The following is a 19,155-nucleotide window of genomic DNA, read 5'->3' as shown; positions in this document are numbered from 1 at the left end:
TATAACTAATCTTGTCTTAAAGTACGAAAGAAAAGATGTCTTTGAGACTTTCTGTCATATTTATTTATTTATTTTCTTAAAAGCACAGAGGAATTTCATCTTTCAACGTCCAACTGTAAACAATTGTCCCCTTGTCGCTCTCATGTCTCAAATCACAATAATTGAAAGCATACCCTCTTTTTTATTTTATTTTTTTTATTCCATAAATCACTTCAAATGTAAACGCCCCAACCTCTCAAGATGAATAAATATCACTACCTACCATTAGAAAAAAATCACTAAAAATCATAAATTGTATATACTGTGACGTATCTAATTTAATTTTTTTTATGACACAAAAAATTCAAAACTTATATTTATGTGATATAATTATCTATAATTTATATCGGTATGATATATTTACTCCAAATCCTAATGTTGAAAGCCATAAATTTACATTCATACATCTATTTTCAAGATAAATCCTTCAATTTTAAGATCAAATTTGAAGTACACTTTGGTTTGGATGATACTAGAGAGTAAAGAGTTTTGATATGATAAAGAAAAGCAAACTTCTTCCCTCATTTCAAATTCCTTCCATAGGAAAAAAAAATTGCAAATAAATGCCATCGATGAATATTTGACTGTTCAAATGATAATTTCAGGTAAATATATATGTGTCATGTAAATATAAGTTTGAGGGTTTTTATGCAATAAAAAAAACTTTGGATAAATGTATTAAGATGATCATAATTTAGGAATTAGGGTGACTTTTCTCCATTTAATATTTTCCTGAAAATTCAAAAATCATATGGTTCAAGAATATTATTAGGTGAGGTAATTTACTATATATAATGAAGTCGTCCGAAATGAATAAATTTTATGTCGTTATCAAACGAATTTTTATTTTTAAAATATAAATTTTGTGTTGTTATTAAACGGTTACTTTTTACGTAAAATATTTTCTAGAAATAGAAAGAGAAAAATCTATTTTAAAACATAATAGTTGTCATGTGCATCCTTATTAGTTGGGGTAATTTACTATATATATATATATATATATATATATATATATCCTATAACGAAGCCAAATAAATAGTTAACGCGATAATAGAAAATCGAATCGGGGAAGGGGAAAAAAGAACAGGTGGTGCGAAGACGAAGAAGAGGAAGAAGAAGAAGAAGCAGAAGCAGAAGCAGCAAAGCTTCATCGGCTCCACAACCTCTCCCCCAGGTCTCTCTCTCTCTCTCTCTCTCTCTATATATATATATAATGACCGCTGAAATCGTTGCATCTATCCGATTCGATTGATCTTCGGTTGAGGCCCGATGGCCCCGGCCTCGAATTGCCCATCGATTTCGCGATCCGTTTCGTTCGATTGTCGCTGACGGATCGTTGTCGGCCCCTCGCGCGGGGGGTTTAGTTGCAGGTCCGCGTCGGTAATTGCTGTTGGAAGGAAGCCTTCAGATGAAACCGGTCTGCCCCTTCGTGAAGGCGTCGCGTCCCGAGGACGCGCCGCCGCCGTCGTCCAGGAAGCACCAGAAGGAGGCCGGCGCGGATCCCGCGAGCGTCTCCCCCAAGTGCCCCTTCGGCTACGACGCGCCGCCGGATGCCGGGGCCATCTCCCCCAAGTGCCCCCTCGGCTACGACTCGCAGACGTTCAAGCTCGGCCCTCTCAGCTGCATGATCTGTCAGGCCCTTCTGTTCGATTGCGCCAAATGCGTGCCCTGTTCTCACGTCTTCTGCAAGTGAGGACCTTTAAATATCATTCCTTTCGTGTTATTTCGGTTTTATTACTTGTGTCTCTAGTAGTCTGTTAAAGAAAGTTCGCATACGAATTATTGCTTGGGTGACGTGGGGAGAGTGGGCTAGGTTAGTTCAGTCGAATGCATATCTTTTATCTGTCCAGCGGTGCTTGTCTGAATTTTCCTCTTTAAGCTTTGTGGACCTTACGATTATTTCGCTTGGGTTGTTGAATGTAGAGCATGTATATTGCGATTTAAGGACTGCCCACTCTGTGGAGCTGATATTGAGGGCACAGAAGCTGACTCGAATCTTCAGAGCATAGTTGATCGGTTTATCGAAGGCCATGGTAGAATTAAGAGGTCCCATGTTGAGAATGTTGATAAAGAGGAAGTTAGCGCGAAGGAGACGGTGATATATGAGGACGTGTCTTTGGAAAGAGGTGCTTTCTTGGTTCAACAAGCCATGCGGGTGGGTTTATAGAATCGCATTTCTGAATCATTGGGACTTTATGCTTTGTGGTACCACGAGTTCCGTTTGACAATCTATGCTCTTAAGTTATTTTCCCACTTGTGTAGGCTTTTCGTGCTCAAAATGTGGAAAGTGCCAAATCAAGACTCAGTGTCTGTGCTGAGGATATCAGAGATCAGATAACAAGAACGGGCAGCACGTCAGAATTGTGTTCTCAGCTGGGTGCTGTCCTCGGCATGCTTGGTGACTGCTGGTTCTCTCTCTCTCTCTCTCATCAACCAGATATCCCCACGTTTAAACTTTAAGTTTCATATTGCAATTGGACTTCTGCTAGAAATTGCAAAATCTGATGTATTGATAGCTTAACTTAAAAGATTTCAGAAATGCATGCCTTTAGCCAGCAGTAAATGGGGTATATTTTCTGTTGCCTCATTCCTGTATGTAGCCAGGAAAAGGCTTCTCTTGTTATGGCTGGAGTTCTTATGCACTAAAGATAGCTCAATTGAGATAATTTCTCTGGTTCGGGAGTTAGTTATGGTTTTGGTCATTGATCTTTGTTGCATTGTATGCTAGAGTTAGTGTTGAGTTGTAAGGTGGTCAAGACTTAAGGCTGCGGCCTGTGGTTCCAAGGTTTGTAGTTTCTGGCTGCTTTTGAATAGATATTGATGCATTACTGTCAAAGATATAGATATAGTATTTTATAAAATGTAAAGTTGATTAAAGTTTCTTTGCATTTTACAAAATTCCTTTTGCATTGTGAAATTGAAATACTTCAATTATTGAGACATATTAGATGATAGTGATTGACTGTCAATGTTGCATGTCTGTTGCAGTCGAGCAATAGGAGATGCTGTGTCTGCGGTCACATATTTTGAGGAAAGTGTTGGGTTTTTAGAAAAATTGCCAGCAGATGATATGGAGGTAATTGCATGGTATTTAGTTGATATTGTGCTGACATTATACTCAATGCTGACATTATACTCAATAACTCTCTCTCTCTCTCTCTCTCTCTCTCTCTCTCTCTCTCTCTCTCTTTCTGTGCATGTCAAACTTGCTTCCATGCAGATCACACATACACTCTCTGTTTCCCTCAACAAAATTGGCGATCTTAAATATTATGATGGAGACCTGCAAGCCGCAAGATCTTATTATGACCGATCCTTGAATGTCCGTCGAGATGCTGCAAAGGATAGTCCGGATGTTCCTTCGCAGGTTCGTTCTTTTTGCCACTTGTGTGTGCAGTTCTTATCCTTCACCATGAAGTTCTAGTATATCTTCGATTTGCAGCAATGCCTTCGTGATGAAGTTGTAGGATATCTTCTTTATGTTGCAATGTATCCGTTAGCACTTGTTGTGAATATTTATTTTTTTGCTATCCATATGATTTCTCCTCTATTATCCACGTTCACTGAACAATAGTGGGGAAGAGGATGGACTAGCACATAATTTAGAAAACAGAATACAATATAAATCATGCTTGAACTTAAAAAATTTGTTTAGATGATACTTATTGTCTCATAATGATGTGGTCAACAAGTATTCTTGGTGTTGCATGTTAGTTGTAGTGGCAATGTAATTTAAATAGGAAACTTGGCTGGATAAACTGACTTCCCCATTGCAATGAGGTTCACTGCATGAACCAAAGTGCATCAGAAGATGTTTACTTAATTATGAGTTATTATTCATGCTAGCATCGTAAACTCTGTCCATATGAAGTACGCATGCTGCAACATTAAAGCATATCAGGTAATACTGGCACACAGAACGTTAGTTACTTATACATAATGTGTCCTTGCATGATTTTTATGCAGGTTCTTTCGGTCTCTCTTCCTCCCTGAGTTTGGCCTTTTCTTTTGTCGTGCTCCTTTAAGTTTGACTTGTGTTTTGGGAGCACTGACTTACTACTTTAGTTGGATGGGTGTTATCAAGAAGGCCTTTCTGAATTTTCGTGGTTTTCAACATTGCTCTCAATTTGTTGTAACCTACTCTTGACTAAGAAGAACATCTACAGATGACTGGTTCAAATTACTAGAATATGACATGTTGATTCAAACTCTATTTGTCGTGTACCATAGATTGTTAGTGGGTGAGCTAGGTTTGGGTTTTCTACCTGTGGTTACACCTGTTAATGTATGTAAATCAGATTGAGTCCACATTCAGGTATTTCTCCCAATGTCAGTATAACCCTGTTTGAGCAAGTCTGACATTTGGTCAATCTTTAGGGTAGTATGGCAGTCTTAATATTGCTATTATTTTCTGCAACCATGGATAGTAAATACTTTGCCATTCTCTTTTGGACAGACTCTCAAAAGAGCGAACCTTGAACGATACTTTTGTTCAGTGTGACGGAACACTGGTCACTTGATAAATTTGATTTTTTCATGTCAAGCAAATTCACGTTGGCAATTGGTCATCCTTGTTGAATTTCTTTAATTGTTATTAATAGTCGGCAATTGGTCATCCATCTGTCAACAGATTCTGGATGTGGCTGTTTCTCTGGCGAAAGTGGCGGATGTCGACAGGAGCCTTGGAAATGAAAATAATGCCACTCAAGGATTTCAAGAAGGCATAAAGCTGCTGGAATCATTGACACTGAAATCTGAAGATATTGGTCTCGAACAGCGTGTAAGATGAATTTTCTTGGCTTGATTTCTACTTTTGCTACTAAAGCTCGTTTTGACATTTTTAGCACCCTATACAGCGGCAATCGGTGCTGGAGTTTCTGAAAACCCAGCTGGTGGAGAAAGAACCTAAATAAAACTCGCTCAGGTCAGGCTTCAGATGTTTGTCTACCTTCCTCTGCTACTGTATATTCCTGGCCTTCCGTCTCGAATAATAAAATCAGTTTCATGAGAAACTGCAAGAGTTGAAAGTGCATCTATGATGTAACCCAAGAAGATAGTCCTGCAGGACTAAGTGATGGGTATTGTCGGCAGCAGAAAGGCATTGACATGCTTTGTAATCTGTGAGTGACCACTGAATGAAGCTGTGGTGGCTAATCTGTTTCCCTCTTGTTCTAGTATCGGTTTGTTCTCATGGTTTCGTAACTTTCTACCTTGAAGTCCCAATATGTAATGCTCTTGTAGCCTCTCTCCTGTAATAAATGGTTCCTGGGATTTTTGCACCTGAAGCTGTAAGGTGGATGTTGCGACGTCAAGTGACGTCTATAAGTTCAATGTAGAGTTTATGTTCTTCTCGATCGCGAGCCTTTCTCTTTTGGGTTCTCTAATCTGAAGGTAAGAGGACGTTGTAGATATTTCAGTGAAGTTGAACATGCGGGGCACTTTTAGATAGAATTTGGTTCTACGTAAAGGAAACAATGTCTTAAATGACTCGTAACTGATTGGTTTGGTTGGAACATTGCTAGAGGTCGTTAAACTAGTCTATAAAAAAGCGATGGGGCAGATCCTTTTTGGGTGCTTGACCCACTTGTTTATTTCTCTTATTAGAGTTCTCTATGTAACTTAATAAATCAATTTTGTAATCCAGCCTCATTCTCAGTAGCATGTCTGCAATTGCACTGTACATCTGCTGTCTTGATCGAATCTGTCTCAGTGAGAAAGAAGGCGAGGAAGTAAATGAGCGAGTTTGCGGAACAACATCATGGCAGCATATAAAGAGCTGTTATAATGAAAACCAAGTTCAAGCAAACATTCGATCTGATGGCCAAGAAAAAGCAATCTTTAATTTAGGGCATTGTGGGGAAAAAGATCTGATGTGAGATTTCACTCTCTTACCCCTATTTTAGGACTGAGTATAATGATGTGACAAACCGGAGGAGCTAAAGCATAAACCAAAAGTTCTTGGCGGTACAGCAAATGAAGGTAGAATAGTCTTATCAAGGCGTAGTGTCATTGATTGACCTGAACAGATGAAAATGAAGCTTAAAACACACCGACAAGTCGATGACCACGAGCATAAGAAAGATCAAGTTAACACCGGATCGATAACAAAGCTACTGAGTGTTGTGTGCTCCACAGTGGACAAGAGAGAATATGGAAAAAGATCCAAGGGAAGAGACGAGAGGCAAAAGAAAGTAAAAGCATACAGCTTGTATGGGTAGGAAAATCAAGAACGTGAAGGAGAAGAGAATGTTCTCTCGTGTTTGTCATCTGGGATTTTAGACTACAGAATAAAAGGAGAGAATTTTGCACCTTTTGCCTAGTGAAGCTTCCCGTCATCTTATCTCCCTCGTCTTTTGCAAAAGAAGCACTAGCGCATGCCCATTGCTGACACTGCAAGTAATGTATATCCCTTTTGTTTGTGCCATGAACGATACACCACTTCATGTAGCATCGCTTTTCGACTTCGTTTGGAGGGCTTGTCGCACCTAGAATTTCATGCGGCATAGCTTTTCCACTTTTTTAGTTGTGTCTTGCCTCAAATGCATCTATCTATAGGTAAGACACTATTTGGCCAATCGTTTCTCTTAAAAATTCAAAAGAGAGTTTAGGAAAATCTCTATCGAAACTTCCGATTTTCTTTGGTGCAAAACTCGAGCCAAAGCAAAAGGCTAAAGCCACAACACACCACTTCTCACATGGCTTATCTTCTACAGCTGCAACTACTTCAACTAAGGAAAAACATGCAAGTGCAATCACAATGTGGTAGTCTCAAGATTAGACCGAATAAGAAGAGGATGCTCTTGATTTTTTTCTATTCTGCCTGTCGGACACATGGGGAGAGGGAGAGAGAGAGAGAGCCCACATGCCTAAACAGAAGCAATCCAGTTTTCGCTTTGCTTCTCTCTTGCAGAAGCCTATTCTGTGATGGTGCATTGCATTAATGCACCGACGAACACACTTTAAAAAATAGTATTGCTTGCGAAATTAAAAAAAATTTAGTCATTTTTAATGTCTCGAAAAATGTGAAGTGTTTTTATATTCAGTGTAAGGCTTGATTTATCATGCCCGACCCTACATCATATTTTAGTTGCGGTTCCACTCATGCAAAAATAAAAAAATAAAAAAATGTACCTTCGAAATTCAAAAAATTATAAAGCTGGAGAAATGATATCCAATACATTCAATAAGCACACAATTACTACTTGATAGAAATATGACATCTACAGTGGGACTTTTCAGTGCATGCATCGTATGTAGATTCTCTTAAAACGGTTATTTTAGTTAGTGTACTATGGAATTGAGTCATGCAGTATGTTATCAGGAGGGGCAGGCTTCATCTTTTCCGTTTTCCCCAAAAGAGAGACAACTTGCCTCCCGCAGTTTCCTCCAGGCTCTAAAAAATCAGGTGTTATCATCTCAATCCTTGGTTCACATGGAATTAAGTCTTTATTACGCCTCAATGAAGAGCATCAACCGACAAGCACAACTGGCCAAACAAAAACTATGTCTTGGTGGGTCACACAAAGATAATTGTTTGCCAGCACAGGGGGAGGAGGAGGATGAGAGAGAGAGCTTAATGTGACCAAAATCAGTCAAAAAATGACAGAGTCATCACACATGATCTTCCAAATCTTGCACTTTGGATCAGAACAGAGAGTTTGAGAGATAGGGAGAGTCTAATGATGGAATTTAATCACCTAAGTTTTGTGGCTTTTTCCACTTCCTTATCATATTCAGTGTCATGGCTGTACTTTTTTGAGGTGGGCAACTTAGTTCACACTCAACCACATATTCTTTTAACTGATTATGTTATATTGCCCATGATCCAATGCGAGTGTATTTAAATGCATGGTCTCTCATGGAGTTCTTGCCTTCTTCTTCACTTTCACTCCTTGTGGAACCACACCCTGATCTCTCTCACCAATGGCCTCTCCTCTCCTCCTTCTTCAATCCCTCCTTTTTCTTTCTCTTCCCTGGTTCTTCATCTCTTCCGCCACATCTTCAAACCCAATTCCACAGGTAAGTGCAAGTGCTTGCATATATACAATATGCTCTGCATAATTATAAGAATTTGTCTAAAAGAATCCTCATTGCTGAAACTAACCCCTCCTTGTTGCATACGAAAATTAAAGCTCTAACTTTCTTTTCTTTTTTGCATTTGGTAAACTTGAAGCCTTATGTTGTGTACATGGGAAGTTCATCAAATGGAGACAGAGAAGATGTTGAAGCTACAGAATTATCTCACCTGCAAATTCTATCCTCCATTAGCTCAAGGTTTGTATAATTTGATCACCGTTGTCTCAACTTATTACTCCTCATTTGATATTCTTTCTAATTGTTGTAATTTATCTCCTTTTTTCTTTAATTGGGTCAGGCAAAAGAACCAGAAAGTGTCTCTACTCCACCATTATAACCATGCATTTAGAGGTTTCTCGGCCATGCTCACAGAAAGTGAAGCTTCTAAATTATCTGGTAACGAGTGTTTGGTTCATGAATACTTGGTCATGCTACTGTTACCATTTAGTGCATAACATTTATTCTACGCATGCTGGGTGTGGAGTGTCTGTGGATGGTGGAGTGGACCAATTTCTGTAAGCATATCGTCGTCAATCATTCTTAAATACGCATTTATGGGATAATCATCAACTTTCACGCACACTTAATGGCTATTCATTTACGTCATTTTTAGACAGAAATCATCACCTAACATGCTGGTTACTCAACAGCAAGCTGTGGAATGATCCTTGAACTGTGCCTTCACTGTTCTTCGTGGGACTAGCCCTGGTATTGTGTTCAAACAGTTTTGACTTTTTTCATTTTTTCGTTTGATCATTTTTTGTTGCTACAGCCGAAAAATGGGTAAAATAGTCTATTGTTAGATTTATTTTTATTTTTTTTTTTTCTAACATTTGTTGTCCAAGCCTGTCAATATCTGCTTTTGTTCTTATCACCAAAACCATGGAGAGCCGAAGAGCACATATGTCAGCACAGACCACCAGCTAATTTTAGCCATGTTTGCAGCTTTATTATTTGAGATTATAAATATGGAGAAGCTGATATAGCTTTTGTTTTGTTGCTTTATGGAAAAATAAAGCAGTCGTTTTGTTTCTCCTCCTGTTAAGGTGTTTTGATGATGCAGACATGTCACAAGTTGAAAAAAAAAAAAAAAACAGTACACTACAATTTCTAATGAAAGTGTTGGACTGTAAAACCAGGCCATGAGAAGGTGCTATCAGTGTTTCCTGATCCTCTGCTTCAACTTCATACAACACGCTCTTGGGATTTCTTGGAAGTGGGGTCAAGTGATCAAGCAAGAAGCCAAAATCATCATCCATCCAATGATGTCATAATTGGAGTTATTGACACAGGTAATTAATCTTTCTCAAGTATCCTATGCTAAATTAATGCTATGGATTGCATTATTTGCTTTTGTAGCAGAGCATAAATAATAAAACCTTTGAGCATTAAGGATAAGACTTAAGTTTAGGGATCAATCAAGGCAATGCGTGAAATGTTTTTGAAAAATTCAACTTTCCAAAGAGATATCTCATCTGTGAGTTCAATTTCTACGATGAAAGACCAATGACAAATAACTCCCAGTGCTTCTTGGAGAACATATGGACAGTTCCTACCATGTTTTCAGAAGAAAACCAGAGGCTGGTAACATAACATAAGTTGACCCATACAAGGAAAAATTTGTAGTTGCATTCATATCAAGACAGCCCCCCATAGGGACAACTCTATTTATTTACAAGCTGACAATTAGTCGAATGACTGTCGTCTCGCAAAACCTTATCTTTCATTCTCGTGCCTAAGTATGGATGCTGCTGTAATGAACCCAACATGTCATATGTTGCTGCAGGAATATGGCCAGAGTCTCCGAGCTTCAGCGATGAGGGAGTTAATGAAGTCCCTGCAAGATGGAAGGGAACTTGCATGGAAGCATCAGATTTCAAGAAAGCTAATTGCAACAGGTAATTAATCGTCCTTGTCCCAACTTTTCTTCATAAGAAATACACCAAAAGAAAAGTTTATAAGTTTAGCGGGTGAGAAGGACGATTAAATTCCACAAAGCCTTCAACCCCCCAATTGTTCAGTCATTGCTGCATTTGGGTTTGTTTTGATTTATGGAAGTTTGTCATTGTGAGAACAAGTGCAGAAAGCTAATAGGTGCAAGATACTATGGCATCCGATCAAGCAACTCTAATGGCACTGGCACCGAATCAACTAAAGCCTCCGGGTCACCAAGGGACTCGGTTGGCCACGGTACACACACAGCCTCCACAGCAGGCGGTGCACTGGTGGCCAATGCAAGTTATTATGGCTTAGCCAAAGGAACGGCAAAGGGCGGTTTGCCATCCACTAGGATCGCGACCTACAAGACCTGCACCGAAGAGGGTTGCTCTGGCTCGCTCATCCTCAAGGCCATCGATGATGCAATAAGAGACGGAGTCGATATCATCTCTATTTCGATTGGGTCGAGCTCAACATTTCAGGCTGATTATCTGCATGATCCTATTGCTATCGGTGCATTTCATGCGGAACAGATGGGAGTTTTGGTGGTTTGCTCTGGTGGGAATGATGGGCCTGACGCTTACACTGTTGTGAATACAGCTCCATGGATTTTCACGGCTGCAGCTTCTAGCATCGATAGGGAATTCCAATCCGCAGTGGTTCTTGGCAGCGGGAGAATATTTAAGGTAATTTGCCCAACTGAAATCTCTAGAGTTTTTAAGCAATGTGGGAGTTTCTTTTTCGAACTTTTGAGCTCATCGTTGTGGCACAGATTAGTCATTTTCTGAAAATTTGTCTTGTAGGGATCTGCTATCAATTTTTCAAACCTCACTGAGTCATTTTCTGAAAATTTGCTTGTAGGGATCTGCTATCAATTTTTCAAACCTCACTGACTCAAAGAAGTATCCACTTGTGTATGCTAAGAATGCTGCGGCTAATTTTACCCCTGCAGATGAAGCAAGGTAGTGATACCTCAGACTTGCAACTTTAGCGCGTAGATATGTGATGGCCGCGTATGTGATCCACTTCAAAGATTTTAATGAATGTCTGCCTTACAGACATATTTCTCTTTTAGCTTTAGACAAGCTGGAAAATTCCCCCTTTTGTCTCTTTTCTTGTTGGTAAGCTCCCTCTAGTCATATGGCAGTATCTTGTTCTTTAAGTACGCATCTATTTTAACTATATTTGGGTGCCAAATATTGTAGCTATTGTCTGGCACCTCAACACAAAGAAAATATAACATAATGTTGAATCGACCATGACCAAAGAGAGTCCATGATATTTAGGTATTGATGTTTTGCTGATTGCTTCACATACATTATGGCATCGTTTGCTTTTATACTGGCGGTAGAGGTTCATAAATATTTCTTAAACTGCAATATGAAAGAAAATACCTACCTGACATTTTTATGAAATGCATAATTTTACGTGAGTGATTTCCAGGGATAATGTCATTTCGCTTTTACCATTGTGCAGGAACTGCATACCAGGATCAATAGATTGGACGAAAGTTGCTGGTAAAATTGTCGTTTGCGTTGACACTGATCCCATGGGGTCTAGAAAAATCAAAAAGCTTGTTGTGGAAGATGCCAAAGCCAAAGGGATGATTCTGATTGGTGAGAATCAAGTTGGAGATCCTCTCGATTCAGGTGTTTTTCCATTCACACAGGTTGACAATGTTGCTGGGTACAAGATTCTAAAGTACATCAGTTCTGCCAAGTGAGCATATCTTACAATGTCCTTGTAATAATATGCTGTGGATAATGCCAAAAAAAAAGCGACCCATTATCTTCGATCAGCTTACTCTCTAAGCTTATGACAAAATGAACAGGCAATAATCCACATGATCTAAATGTCACTGTCCATAGCAGGGATTTATTGTCTGATGAAGTCTTCATTCTTTATGTCATGGGGTAACATAATTCGAAATGAGTACTGACGCTGCTGTTATGCGCCATTTCATGTTTGAATTCCTGAAATGATTATTTAGTTTAATTTATGTACCTCTTCTTAGCGTTTGACATTATTTAATCACTCATCCTTATTTTCCACTAACACAGATCAACCTATTGCACTGTACTGATTCTCCATCCATATCAAAAGTGAAAATTAGAATGATTCAAGGACTCCAATCGATTGAAGAGTTCCCGTTCTTTTTTTCTCAGCAATTGATGGAAGAGCTCATCAGTTGGTTGTTTTTGTCCCCATCCTTGAGCGAATATGTTATAACTGACATGAGAACTGTGGTCCTCTGGTTTTGTTCCTTTACTACAGATATGCTACTGCAACCATTCTTAAGGCAACCGCAGTTTCTGGCCAAAGACCAGCACCAACTGTTGCACTTTTCTCATCAAGAGGTCCTGGAGAGTTAACAGAAAACATCCTTAAGGTTATTTCTTTTTCTGATATGCACATCAAAAATCCGAAATGATATGGGTATACACACATATTCATGAAGTTGCATGACATTTTCTTTCAACTGTCACGTTTGCAGCCTGATATAATGGCGCCCGGAGTTGCCATTTTAGCAGCAGACATTCCGAAGAAGGATCCTGGGAGTGTTCCATTTGGCGAGGAGCCATCTAAATTTAGCATAAAATCCGGTACTTCAATGTCTTGTCCTCACGTCTCAGGAGCGGCTGCAATAATCAAGTCAGTTCACAGGACATGGAGCTCTTCAATGATCAAATCCGCACTTATGACAACAGGTATGCCACTGATAAATAGTTTGAAGATCCCTGTCATCGAAATACATCACGATTCATCCTACACGGGATGCAATTTGGTTTAGAAGTGGAATATCAACTCATTTGAGCAATTAGATTGTCCATATCATGACAAGTATGATTATGCAGTTGTCATTTACGTGTCGCCATTGCTTGATGTCTTCAGCGACCTTTGTCAACAATGAGGGCAAGCCATTGATGAACAGTTCAAGGAGCCTCGCAAACCCACATGAAATCGGAGTCGGAGAAATCAGTCCTTACCGAGCTCTTCACCCGGGATTAGTATTCGAGACAACCAGAAAAGACTACCTCAAGTTCCTCTGCTACCTGGGCTACTCACAAAAGAACATCAACTCTATGGCCGGTTCCGAATTCCACTGCCCCAAAAACTCCAGCGAAGAGCTCATATCCGACATCAACTATCCGTCCATCTCCATAGGCAGTCTCAACCGGCATGGATTGGCAAGAGCGGTCACGAGAACAGTCACGAACGTGGGACCCGCGAATTCGACATACGTCGCTAGTGTGGACGGTCCCATGGGACTGATAGTAGAAGTCTCCCCAAGTAAGATTGATTTCAGGCCAAATGCGAGGAGGGTCTCGTACAATGTCTCCTTCCAAGGGAAAGAGGCTCCCGGTGGCTACAATTTCGGGTCTCTAACTTGGTCCGACGGCGCACATTCCGTCCGTACAGTTTTTGCCGTTAATGTCGAGTGATGTCATGAGTTTGAGGTGGCTGCTGTGACCAGAGAACAGGGTGACGGATGCAATATAATTCTCTTGATGATAAGGCATTTTTTTATTTGTTCATCAAGAAAATTAACCAGTAAAAGTTGTCGTTATTTGTAAGCTAACTTTCCTTATCAATAGATTAGAAATCCTGATATTCATCATTCATGATGAGGACTCCAGACTCCACATGCCATAATTTCATTTTATGATATCTGCTGATTTTGCATCAAATGATTAGGATTAGATATCACTAATCAATGCTAATTAATGCCAAAAAGCTACTATATTCCAGACTTGAACCCATCTGGGCATTAACCAATTGCCATTGACCCAAATTCGAAAGATTAAACCTTTTTTTATTACAGAATATAGTAGAGTAACTTTAGTGGGTTAATTTTACGAATCAGTACCCATCAAAGTGAGTAATCAAGATACTAATCAGAAATAGTCATTTAATATTCTCTGAAGCGCCACGTATTGAGAAGAACTAAAGTATAGATTCTCCTTGAGAAAGAAATGTAACTTTCTGGTATAAAATGTAATTTCGTCAAAACATGTTACCGAAAAAGATGAGGGAAAACAAGACCGTTTGCTCATGTCCTAAAAAGAGTCCCACTTTTTGGACAAAGCAAAACAAAACAAAAGAGGGGGAGAGAGAGAGAGAGAGGGAGACGGAGACGGAGACGGAGACGGAGAGGGCGTGTGGAGAGATGGCTGGTATAAAAGCGGCTTACGATCTTCTTCACGCAAGCAAGAGCTAAACCCAGATAGAGAGAGTCCCACAGAGAAAATGACATGAGGGTTTGAACTTTTTGAAGTCGCTCGTTGTGGAGATAACTGGGTTCTGGATGTTTTGCCGGTTTGGACCATCGATCCTTGGCTGTTCTAGCCTTCGAAGCCCTAGCATGATGTAAACCGACCGGAAAGGTGAGACTTTTATCTTTATCGCTCTCGTCCCTCTTCTTTCCCCCCGATGGAATGCGTAATTATGATGTCCTACGAGAAAAAAATGAGGTATTTTTTTGGGTGTAGATCTGGATATTCTTTCTGGGCTTCGAAGTTCGAAGCTTTGGGTTTTTAGAATCCTCATTTCCTTCAAAGATCGTTGCTTGATCCGAAACTTAGGCTTGAGGTTATGCTGCATGTGTTTTCAAGCGATTAAAGAATTCGTGTGGATTAACTTCTTTAAGCTTTTTTTTTTTTTTTTTTGTTATTTTTTCTCAGGTATGGTTTCTGGGTGACCCTTTGACTTTGCCCTGGTTAAGAAGGTTGTGTTTGTCAGATTTACAATATTCTCCTGTAAGTTGCCGTGTTCCTGAGTTCCGGGGAAGGAGAATGTCTCATATCATGAATAAAGGTCATCGAGGTGGATTCCGGGAGTTGTTATGAGCGAAACTACTTGTTCTGAAGAGCTCTTCAGGCGGTGTGTTGTTGTTGCAGTGGTAACACATCGGGTTTCTTTAAAGTGTTAATCTCCCCGGAGTTTGTAAATGCAAGGAGGTTCAGGTTTCAATGCTGTTCCTCCAGCTTTCGATAAGTCAAGGGTTTTGGATGTCAAGCCTCTGCGGAGTCTGAGGCCTATCTTCCCAAATGCCAATGAAGCTCCACCCTTTTTGTGTCCATCTCCCAGCGGTCCCTTTCCTCCGGGTTATTCCCCATTTTACCCTTTTAGCATGCCACCGCCTTCTGAGCCACCTGAAGTCAACCAACCCGAGGAACCCCCGACGTGGACTCCTCCGGCTGCTCCGGCACCGATTCGTGCTTTTAGAACCCCTGAGATGGCAAATGGAGATGTAGATCAATCGGGAAAAGAAGCTGGGCCTTCCAATAGTAAAAAGCGTAGTTCTTCTCGGACACGTGGGTCTACTTCTTCCCAGAAGAAGGAAAAGGGGAGAAAGTTTCATCTTAATCCGGCTATCACTGCAAATTATGTTGTTCCAGTCAGTCAAGCACAACGAGAAGATGGGAGCAGGTATGTGGTTGATCTTGTACTAATCACATTTGATGGGCTTCGTAGGAGGCTGAGCCAATTGGAGGATGCCAAGGAAGTTCCTAGTGGATTAGCAAGGAGGTCGGACTTGAGGGCTGCCAATATTTTGATGACCAAAGGATTTAGGACAAACATGAGGAAAAGAATTGGAGTTGTCCCTGGGGTTGAAGTTGGTGACATTTTCTTTTTTCGGATGGAGTTGTGTATGGTGGGTCTTCATTCTCAGTCTATGGGAGGAATTGACTGGATAGGTGGCAAAGGTTCTTTGGATGAAGAACCCCTAGCTGTAAGCATCGTATCATCTGGATATTACGATGATGATGCAGAAGACAAGGATATTTTGATCTACAGTGGCCAAGGTGGGGCCATGACCCGAGATAAGCCTGTTGGTGACCAGAAACTTGAAAGGGGTAATCTTGCTTTGGAAAGAAGCATGCGTCGAGCCAATGAGGTCAGAGTTATTCGAGGTATCAGAGATGTAGCCAATCCGAATGCAAAGATCTATGTATATGATGGCCTTTATGTTATACAAGAATCATGGGTGGAGAAAGGCAAATCTGGTGCAAATACTTTTAAATACAAGTTTGTGAGAGTACCAGGGCAGCCTGAAGCCTTTGCTGTTTGGAAATCAATTGAAAAGTGGAAGGAAAATATCTCATCCCGTCCCGGACTTATACTTCCGGACTTGACTTCTGGGGTCGAGACAATTGCTGTTTCCCTTGTTAACGATTTTGACGATGAGAAAGGACCTGCTTACTTTACTTATTGTTCCACTCCAAAGTACTCGAAATCATTTGCAATAGTGCAGTCCTCTTATGGATGCGGCTGTCGTAAAGGATGTGCTGCTGGTGATCTCAACTGTGCTTGCATCAGGAAAAATAGTGGCGATCTTCCATATACTACCAGCGGGGTTCTGGTGAGCCGAAAGCCTCTCGTGTATGAATGTGGCCCTTCCTGTCCATGCGGGCCTAACTGCAAAATTCGAGTCTCACAGAGTGGTTTGAAAGTCCGTCTGGAGGTGTTCAAGACAAAGGATAGGGGTTGGGGCCTACGTTCATATGATCCTATTCGAGCTGGAGCTTTTATATGTGAATATGCTGGTGAAGTCATCGACAAAGACAGACTAAAGAAGAAGCTGCAGGAAGGTGATAATGATGAATATATCTTTGACTCTAGCCGTAGCTACGAGCCATTCAAGTGGAATTATGAACCTGGATTGCTAGGAGAAGAGGGTACAAATGGGGCTTCAGAGGATCCTGATATTCCTTCTCCAGTAATTATGACTGCCAAAGACTTCGGAAATGTGGCTCGCTTCATGAATCATAGTTGCAACCCAAATGTCTTTTGGCAACCAGTTATTTATGAAGAAAACAATGAGTCTTTTGTTCACATTGCCTTTTTTGCAGTTAGACATATTCCTCTGATGACGGAGTTGACTTATGATTATGGAACTCTGCCTCAAGAAGGTGATAATGGCTTTAACTTAAGGAAAAAGAAATGCCTCTGTGGAACATCAGAATGCCGTGATTACTTTGTGTTATAGTTCTCTATACTGGAAAGCGGATGGGCATGATGCAGCATTGCATGGTCTAAGCTATATGGTTGGTATTCTTTTCGCACTATAACTGCAAGATTTTTGTGAAGATGCAACTACTACTTTGTTGTCTCTGTTCATGGCATGTGGTGTTCAATAAGATACCCATATGTTTAGGATCTCGTGGCTTACTCATCAAAAACCCTCTTGTTATGCTACTTAAGTGGTTTGTCAGAGACAATACTAGAAAACATGAGATATCTTCTTTTCCTTTATAGCAGCACATGGTCTAACTACCCCCACCAAATTTTTTGGAGTGTTTCTTAGACAAGCAAAATTGCTGAATGATGTTCACTCTCTTGTTCTTAAGTACTAAATGGAGACGTACGCTTCAGTCTCGTGTGGCCAAGGTTAATCAACCTATGCTTTTTGGGACAAAATTTGGCTGAATGAAAGAATGGAGGATTTGAAGTTTCAGTTTCATTGCATTGGAATGTGGTTTTAACTTTTTAGCTTCTCTTATGTTTTTGTGGCTTTGTCCTGGATTTTCTTTGTTGTGCTTCCTGTATATTTGGATAATGTACTCCCCTGTTTCTTGATAGGTTTTGTCTTTAAGGAAAAAGGGTATGGAAGGAGTTTAATTTTTTAGCTTCTCTTTTGTGTTTTCTGGCTTTGTGCATTTTCTTTGTTGGCCTTCCTGCATATTTGAGTAATCCTCTTTTCCTCGAAAAATTTTGTTGCTTAGATAAAAGGGTCGCAATAGCTCTCTCTCTATGTGCACTTGTGTGTTTTGGGTTTAGATCGTTTATTCTAGATGTTTTGAATTATGAGTATATTCCTCTTCTTTATTAGTGTGGAATTTAATTAAAATCTTTTAGGAACCTTTTGTATTTTCCTCTTTTATCAATTTAAATCTTTAAAGACGGATCTCAGGTTAACTTTGTTTATTGGAGTTTATAACGTCATATCTATATGCCTATAATTTATGTCGTGTAGAAGTGTGCATGCTTCAGTTTCTTGTTGTTGTCTGATTCTGTTAAACTCTCATTGATGCATGATACAAGATGTCCACATGCATCCATTTTGGTGCATCTTTCCATCTGTTTGGTGTGCAAATCACTCATTTGAACCTTTCTTATTCAAGATAATCCTTTTACAGGCATTTTCAACAATGTACATTTCTCTGCTTGGAGGTATTTACATAGGAGTGAACACGTGTAATTGGATTTTCCTTGAACATTAGCAGCAATTTTTTGTCTTTTGGGACCGGAAGTAATATTTACAACGTGATAGAATGATGATGCTACTTGAACATAGTTAATATAGTGGTTCTGAAAATTCTTCTTGTGTTATTGACTTATCCGAAAGTGCTAAACCCTGGTTGGGGTGTGGTTCTCCTGCTAAGCAATTTTCCAAGAATCTGGTTTACCATGATTCTTCAGAAAGAAAAGAAAATCTGGAAATCAGATCGTTACCTTGCTCTTGGTGTATTTTCCTCCTCTTGATATTCCATCTCGATTGTTCACATTGTTGAGCTTTTCATATTGACTTTCTTTTGATGTTTCTGTTTTCAGTATGTAACAGCAATTTTGAGTCAGAACTCCCGTCGGGGACTGGTTGCTCTGCATGGTACCTTTTGGAAGGGACAGATGGTATGTCGATCAAGCATCATTTTGTGGCATCTGCCGTTGATGTAACCTCATCACAGACTGGACTTGAAGGAATCCTTTTTGGAAGTACCCTTTTGCTTTTAGAATTTGTGGATAAGGGTATTGATTTAGGTATTGTATATGTCCTATGGCCTTTTGTACAACTAGCTCGGTTCCCCTTGTAGCTTCCACCTCCGAAATTTTGCGTTCGATGAAGGCTTCCGGAGCTAGTTGACGTTTGTAATGAATAACAGTCTTAGTAGTTGGATGTGGAATGAAATAGATGAAGGGGGTGAAATTTTCCGGTTCTTGCCGGGCTATACTGTTGATTTAAGCTTTACTATTAGAAGATAAGCACTGACTATCAAGCATGAAAACAACACATTAGGGACCAAAATGTTGACTTGGAGGACCAAACATGCCAGACTCCTGAAACTTTCTTCCCAAGTGCCAATTGGCTAGAAGATACGA

General features: G+C 40.0%; 3 protein-coding genes across 4 annotated transcripts; all 3 read left to right on the top strand.

The window, feature by feature from the left end:
• The first annotated feature begins 1,076 nt into the window (after window positions 1–1,076).
• LOC104454492 (protein NCA1) lies at window positions 1,077–5,391 on the top strand. Of its 2 annotated transcripts, none has more exons than XM_010069350.3 (8): window positions 1,077–1,213; window positions 1,410–1,728; window positions 1,963–2,194; window positions 2,302–2,447; window positions 3,028–3,115; window positions 3,260–3,406; window positions 4,670–4,819; window positions 4,896–5,391. In XM_010069350.3, the coding sequence occupies exons 2-8, from the start codon at window positions 1,448–1,450 to the stop codon at window positions 4,950–4,952; spliced, it is 1,101 nt and encodes a 366-aa protein (XP_010067652.2). In that variant the 5' UTR covers window positions 1,077–1,213; window positions 1,410–1,447; the 3' UTR covers window positions 4,953–5,391. The 2 variants fall into 2 exon arrangements, with proteins under 2 accessions (XP_010067652.2, XP_010067651.2); XM_010069349.3 differs by having other exon boundaries at window positions 1,404–1,728.
• Window positions 5,392–7,872: 2,481 nt separating this feature from the next.
• On the top strand, window positions 7,873–13,737 carry LOC104454491 (CO(2)-response secreted protease). Its single transcript, XM_010069348.3, has 11 exons — window positions 7,873–8,058; window positions 8,213–8,313; window positions 8,414–8,511; window positions 9,255–9,407; window positions 9,902–10,013; window positions 10,199–10,739; window positions 10,915–11,015; window positions 11,530–11,772; window positions 12,328–12,442; window positions 12,548–12,761; window positions 12,946–13,737. Exons 1-11 carry the CDS (start codon window positions 7,963–7,965, stop codon window positions 13,494–13,496), a joined length of 2,325 nt encoding a protein of 774 aa, XP_010067650.2. The 5' UTR covers window positions 7,873–7,962; the 3' UTR covers window positions 13,497–13,737.
• Window positions 13,738–14,143: 406 nt separating this feature from the next.
• Window positions 14,144–19,004, top strand: LOC104454490 (histone-lysine N-methyltransferase, H3 lysine-9 specific SUVH1). Its single transcript, XM_010069345.3, has 3 exons — window positions 14,144–14,438; window positions 14,736–17,102; window positions 18,610–19,004. The coding sequence occupies exon 2, from the start codon at window positions 15,002–15,004 to the stop codon at window positions 17,042–17,044; it is 2,043 nt and encodes a 680-aa protein (XP_010067647.2). The 5' UTR covers window positions 14,144–14,438; window positions 14,736–15,001; the 3' UTR covers window positions 17,045–17,102; window positions 18,610–19,004.
• Window positions 19,005–19,155: the final 151 nt, after the last annotated feature.

Source organism: Eucalyptus grandis, chromosome 7 (assembly GCF_016545825.1).
Source record: "Eucalyptus grandis isolate ANBG69807.140 chromosome 7, ASM1654582v1, whole genome shotgun sequence".
Taxonomy (NCBI): domain Eukaryota; kingdom Viridiplantae; phylum Streptophyta; class Magnoliopsida; order Myrtales; family Myrtaceae; genus Eucalyptus; species Eucalyptus grandis.
This window is presented reverse-complemented; position numbering and strand designations above follow the sequence as displayed.